Source organism: Mytilus edulis, chromosome 8 (genome assembly GCF_963676685.1).
Source record: "Mytilus edulis chromosome 8, xbMytEdul2.2, whole genome shotgun sequence".
Taxonomy (NCBI): Eukaryota; Metazoa; Mollusca; class Bivalvia; order Mytilida; family Mytilidae; genus Mytilus; species Mytilus edulis.
This window is the reverse complement of record NC_092351.1, coordinates 32,669,961-32,677,123: the sequence shown is the minus strand read 5'-3', so window position 1 is coordinate 32,677,123 and position 7,163 is coordinate 32,669,961. Positions and strand designations below refer to the sequence as shown.

The 7,163-nt window shown below is 33.3% G+C and overlaps 1 protein-coding gene across 1 annotated transcript in view; it reads right to left on the bottom strand.

The window, feature by feature from the left end:
• Positions 1-895: 895 nt before the first annotated feature.
• The window catches only part of LOC139485395 (switch-associated protein 70-like), a 31,362-nt gene continuing 25,094 nt past the window's right edge, over positions 896-7,163 (bottom strand). Inside the window, exon 2 of the mRNA XM_071269853.1 lies at positions 896-4,118. Coding sequence (XP_071125954.1) covers positions 1,719-4,112 — 2,394 coding nt within the window. The 5' untranslated portion in view covers positions 4,113-4,118 and the 3' untranslated portion in view covers positions 896-1,718. The remainder of the gene's footprint in view (positions 4,119-7,163) is intronic.

Genomic DNA, 7,163 nt, shown 5'->3' with positions numbered 1-7,163 from the left:
CAGAAAGATCATTTTATCTATTTGACTTGGAGGTTGGTTTCACAATTGTACGACATTATTTTATCTTTCAATTTTAATATGACTATATACTAAACTATATCTATTTTCTTGTTAAATGATATACTTTTCTGATGCACAAATCAGTCTTAATTTATGTATAAATTGCACTTCAATTATTCCATTATTCCTATGCATATTTATTATAATGATTTGGCCTTGTATGTATGTTTCTTTTTTTATCTACTAGTAAATCACATCCGAAATGAATGACAGACGGACATATATACAAAACTTAATGAATAATTGAAATCAAGATATTTGCGTTATAACGCAAAGGTTTGCGTTACAACGCAAACATAGGAAGAAAAATTAAAAAAAAATGTGTGGCGCTAATACGCTTCCGTAGATTTAAATAATCAGAAGTTGTATTTCCGCGAAACAAACAAGGATATATTGTTATATCTCTTAACAATATAACTTTCCTTAAAGTTAAGAGATATTTTAAGATATCTTTTAACTTTAAGGAAATTATTTGATATATACAAGTACAAATATACAAAGCGCGGGAAACTTCCTGTTAAATGGAAGTGTAAATAAAACCCTTGTACAAAATATCACATTCCTTTCAGAGAAATGGAATACAAATGATTAGAAAGCACCAATCAGCTTGAACGATTATAATCCACATAAAAGGAATTAAAATCATTAATTTCAGGAAGTTAACTCTTTATCTAACCTTAACATTTCTGGTTCAATATTCACTCATTTCTGCTTTTCTCATTTATTCTGTCATTTTATTTGTGTTTTTAATAAACATTTATTAATATCAATTATTCATTGCAATGTATGAAGAATTGTTGCACCATAAGTGTATTATAAAAAAAGGAAAGCAGTATAGTTTAATCACAATATTTATAGGCAAGACTAGACACAAGCTATATATAAACAGCACTAATTGCACCACTTATTACAGATAAGGTTTACATGATAAACACTTATATTATGAAAATGTTTGAAGAGTTATATAAAACCATAAAATTTTATCATACAACTGCAATGTCACCTATCATAAGTCTACAAAGCTATATTAAGCATGACAGAATAAGAGCTTACATTATATTAAACTCAGCTTTCATTTACATCCCCCTTTTTTCGACCCTCGTATAATACATAGAGCACTATATGAGACATGGATTACTTTATATACATAAGTATACCGTTGTTCAAAACTCGTGAATTTATTACGAGAAAATAAATCTAGGTTACAACCTTGAACCGAGGGAAACCCATTAAATATTATAAAGTGGAAAAAAGCGGAACAACAGAAACGTCTCAATAAGTTAAAGTTTTTGGCAAACGCTTGTTTCTTAGAACTTATGCATTACTTTTTTTGACCAAATTCATTTGTTATTTAATTATTTTGAGTTAAAGTTAACGCATTTGGGAGGTATCAGTTGACTTTGACACAATTTAGGCTCGCTATATAGTTGACTTCAAAATATGTTTGAATTTACATATAGGACGGAAATGCGACCATTTTTGATTGGATGAACCTAAAGAGATATATTTGTTCAATTTGAAAAGAAAAGCATTTGTAAAAGCATTTACTTCTAAAATTCAAATAACAAAATTGGATAATTACATAAGGCAACCTTCATACTCTTAATTAAAACAAATTTGATATTCTGATTGAAACAATTTAAAATAAAAGTAATTTGTTATGTAAACTCGAATCTAAACTTTTCTTCGTGTCCTTCTTCTAAGATGTGTGTGAGATGCACGTGGTCAATGTCTGTTTCATCTGACAGCATGGTCCTCCATGTCCCTTTGAGGTAGTCATTACAATGAATTACTCCTCCGGGGCAATATAGTGTATGACGTACAGGAAGTTGGAAGGCTGTTATGTGGAAGTCGCCATTTTCCACGTATTTTGCAAGAATGAAAAATCCCGAATCTTTTGACAAAGGACAATCTAAATGTGAAAAATCATGTTTTTCAATTCCTGCCCCACCATTTGTAGCCGTTACGTACTTTTCCAAGTATCCGTTTTCATAAGTGAAATCCTGAATTCCGTGACGGAAGAGCAAAGATATTTGTTCTTGTTGACTATCAGCAAAACTGCAACCATAATACCGCAAAAGTTCTGATGTGGCCTGTTCTGTTGGTATTTGTTTGTCAAATTCAGGTGGAAATATAATCTTTCCAGATTTTCCAGATATTGTACTTGATAACCATTGTGTGTTTTTTACTACCTTATGCTTTGGTTCCAAAGGAGGCAGGTCACTGAAGCAAGCAAGGTCAATCAAGCTATACTGCCCTGGAACAATATCTGCTACCATTCCGTGTCCACCGCTCATAACAACAGAACCTGTTTTTCCAGCCCTTCGGAATGAAGCAAATTTATTCCATCGCTGTCTTATATAGGTAGTAAGTTCATTGGCTTCTGTGTCATCATACACTTTCTGAAGGCGGCCTTGAAAATCATCTAGAGAAGAATCAGTGCCTTGTTCTATTTCCTCTTCTAATATTGGCGCAAAAACCTCGGCTCCACTGCCTGCTACCAACTTTTCAAAATCTTCAAACGAAATTTCGTCAGTACTAACATTCGAGAAAGACTTCAAAATTTTTGACATATTTGCGTTTCTGTTCTTTTCCCAAACATATTCCGTGAATTCACGGAAGTTTAATGTTCCTGATCCATCTCGATCAGCCTCCAAAAATGCTTTTCGCATTACATTGACGCATTCTGCAGTTTCGGTTTCATTCATGACGTGATTACAAAAGTAGATTTGGAATTCCTCGAAGCATATCTGTTCACTTTTATTTGTATCTACAGAATTAAAAACTAGATTACTTTCTTTTTCTGACATGTTTAAGCCAAGACCTTGAAGGAAGTCTGCAAATTCGTTTTTATCCAACTGTCCGTTTCCATTCGTGTCAATTTTCATAAACATTGCCTTTATCTTCTCTGTACTTTCTTTTTCCAAGGAAGGACTTTTTTGTTGTGTTTCCTTTTCTGGTTCCACTATCTCAATAGAAGTGTTGAAAACATGCTTTTTAGTCTGTGCATCGGCTCGAAGCTTTGTTTTATGTAGAGCTGAATCGATATCCTCTACTTGTTTAGATGTTCCATTTTTCTTATTCCTTTTTTCCACATTTTTCAAATGCCGTTCCTTAAGGAGTTTTTGAACAGGCGTTGTCTTATCTCTGACGCACTGAACTATTTCCTCTAGGTCAGATAACCAGGCCCTTTTCACAGTTTCGTCATCGACAGCTATTTCCATTTCTAGCATTGGAATATTCGCCAGTCTAAATCTACCTTTAAGATTTTTCATAAAACCACTGTACATTTCAAGGCTTTCTATTTTGGTATGTTTAGTGAATGTTAATTCGCCTTTTTGGTTGGAGTCGTTGTCACTACTATAGTATCGAAGACACTGGGGTGTCAAAACACACCAACGTTTCACCCAGTTTGTCCAATTTGCCTGCTTCTTAGTACGTTTGTAGATCTTGCCTTTTCTCATTACCTCTACAACCAACCACATGTAGAGACCGTCAATGCAAGTGTTTATTTGTTGCTGTGATGTATTGGAAAAGGCGAAATCCTCCATAATCGATAACATGTTTTGGAAAGTAATTTTGTCTTTCGAAAAGACATCATCCGAAGATTTGAGATTATGTCCTAAATTAGACAGAATTTTATCTAGAAGCCAACTTGCGTCCTCTCGGAAGATGACTGGTGGGTATGTATCTTCATCCATCAGACGATTTGTTATGCACCATAGTTTGTAAACATCTCCTGTTTCCAGCTTACTTTTTATTCCAGATTTAAGAATGCTCCAACTCAGATCCTCCAAATCACTGCAAGATTTCGAAAAAGCAACCCCAGGTTCCCGTATATTTTTCTTAACATACTCTTTGAAATCACTGAATTTTACAGCTGCCTCCGAAAACGTGTCGAAAAATTTGCGTTCAGAAAATTGAATTGATTCATATCTAGAAGACGCTTTTGCCAGAAACCATTTCAATATTTCCTTATTAATGGTTACACTGTCGGGTCCGTCTTGATTATATATGGCTTGCCAAACACTGGTCAGCTGTTCTCCGGGCATTTTGACCTGCAAATAAAAATGATGATAATAATGATAGACAAACTTTATAAATATAAGAAAATATAAGAAGATGGAGTATGAGTGCCAATGAGACATGTTTTATACATATACATTTGTACACGTTTTAAACTTCTGAATATGTCTCTATTGTCCTCATATTTGTAACTAAACCCGATTATTAAGATGAGAATCATTAAATATACGAATGATCCCACAATTTATTATGAACGTTATTACCCATGCTAATATTGCAAAAAATAAGTACGTCTTGCTGGAATGGGACATAACTCATACCAAATGAAATAGATTTAAAAAGGATTTCTAACATAATCATGGAACATACTTCGGACATGTGTAGGACTTTAAACCGCGTTAGTCACACTTAATATTTAGATACGCTAAAGTGCGTTGGTGGCGACTCGGAAGTTCGATGGATAACAAAAGCAATATGTTTTCAAGGTTGTAAATAAAGGCAACAGTAGTATACCGCTGTTCAAAACTCATAAATCCACGAACAAAAAACAAAATCGGGATCACAAACTAAAACTGAGGGAAACGCATTAAATATAAGAGAACAACGACACAACATTAAAATGTAACTAACACACAGAAACGGACTAAGCATTAGACAAAATCCTATGAGAATAACAAATACATGTATAACATCAAAACCAAATACATGAATTTGGGATAGATAAGTACCGTGACACGTTTTGTAGTAATGTGAATTCATACTCAAAAATAAGAGAAAACAAACGACACAACGGAAACACAACGTTAACATGTAACACACACAGAAACGAATTATAATATAACAGTGGCCGTATTCCTGACTTGGTACAGGACATTTTTAAAGGAAAAAATAGTGGGTTGAACCTGGTTTTGTGGCATGCCAAACCTCCCTCTTTTATGGCCATATGAAAGATACCATTAAAATGACAACACAACATTACAGGACTACAATATAAATAAATAGAAGAACACAATTGACAAAGAAACACACGAATAATAGCTAACAAAAGGCAACAAATTAAAAAAAATTAATACGCCAGAAGTGCATTTTGTCCACACAAGACTCACCAGTGACGCCCAGATACAAAAGTATGAAAGCCGAAACAATTACATAGTTGAACAGCATCTAGGACCAAAAGTTAAAAAAAGCCATGCCAAAAACGGCCAGGGTATTCTGTTAGGTTCCAAAACATCCCTATTATTTAGAATAATTTATACTTTTGCAAACAGTAAATTTTATAAAATGCCTGTACAAAAGATGTACATGATAAAACTGAAGTATTAGCTAATTACAGGAAACAACCAAAATACATTACATAACCCTACAAAATGCAACACATCCGAATAAGTTTAAATCTCAACGCCAAGTGACGTCATATTAGAAAATTGTAAATGTTAACATGTCAGTTAATAGAAATCAAATGTTTTGTGAGAAGCAGCTATCGGGTTGTTAAGTTAATCATCGAGTATGTAGTAAAATTTTACAGAATGAAACTGCAAAAGATACCAGAGGAACAGTCAAACTCATAAATCGAATATAAACTGACAACGCTTGGCTAAAAATGAGAGAAGACAAACAGACATTGAGGACATACAGATGATACCTTCCTATATCTAGAATGATGCCAACATTGTCTGAAGAGATGCACATTTCAATTCTTCTAAATCCACAAGGTACTCACAGGTGATGATAAAACAGTATATATAAATTATCACTTACTAGTAATCCTAATTTGCTTATTGCAGAATTGTTTTTATTTACACCATACACAAACATATTATGCATTTTAAAATGCCATAGTTGTTTTATGGACAATGATGAATGCAAATTTAGATACTAACTAATTATGAGAAAAAATGAATTCAAGAAAATGCACATCTGTAGATTTTGAAATAGTCATATAGACCATCAAACACCATCATTCCAAAATGCCATAAGCACTGGGTTAAAGCTGATGACAGTAACTGCATTCACGGTCATCCCAAGATGTTGGATGAAAAATTAGGTCAGTATCTGTATTGTTTGTTAAAGTGCTTTTGTATCATTTTCTTTACAAAGTATACATTGATACGATGTAAATTCATTAAAGATTCACACAGAAATCACCAATTACTACCGAGAAAAGTTCATGAAACGGGAAATTGAAATATTTTCAAGATGACCGTACCATATAACAAGGATGACCGTGATTGGTAAACAGATGACCGTAACTTGTAAAGGATGACCGTAATTTGTAAAGAATGACTGTAATTTATATAGGATGATCGTAACTTTTAAAGGATGACCCTCAATTCTTAAAAAATCCGTATTTGTATTCATAGCTTTTTGTTGTGTTTGTCTCAATAGGGGCTCGGTTAGCAGATATAAACATGTTTCATCAATTACTTTTTAACTATTTGCCGTATTTTGAGTTCATGACAATGATAGTAAATTTCTGGGGGTTGGAACCCCTTTTTATTTACCGATCAATGCATTTGAATGAGGACATATAGTTTGAACCCCCCTTTACCCTGGGTTGGGACACCCTTTTTTTGAAAATGGCTGAAACCGCCCCTGTCTCTTGTGATACGCTATACGTACAAGAATATTTTAAGTATCTATTTTGATGGAGCTCACCTTCACTAGTTTGGTCGTAGTATTTTAAAAACAGGTTCTGTTATTTTACTTGCAAAGCAAATTAGAAGACCAATCAAAGACGATATAATATCAATGGGTGTACATCCATTGGCATTTTTAAAAAAGTGCTTTTATTATATGTAATTACAAGGAATTCCAGAAATTAAAAAAAAATCTTTTGGCTTTTAGTTGGAGGCTGTGCTGCACAATTTTTTTTCATAATACTTGTAAGGTGTCATTTAATCGCGCTTTTGTTGCATGTTTTCCCAAGTTGTTCATGTGCATGTCTTGTTGTATGTTCATTTAAATCATACCCTGTACCGTAAAAAAGATATATGGTGAACTATGTATTTGAAGCACTTATTGTCTTCTACCTATAGGATAATACTCTCATATAAATACGTTTTATGATCTTTTATATC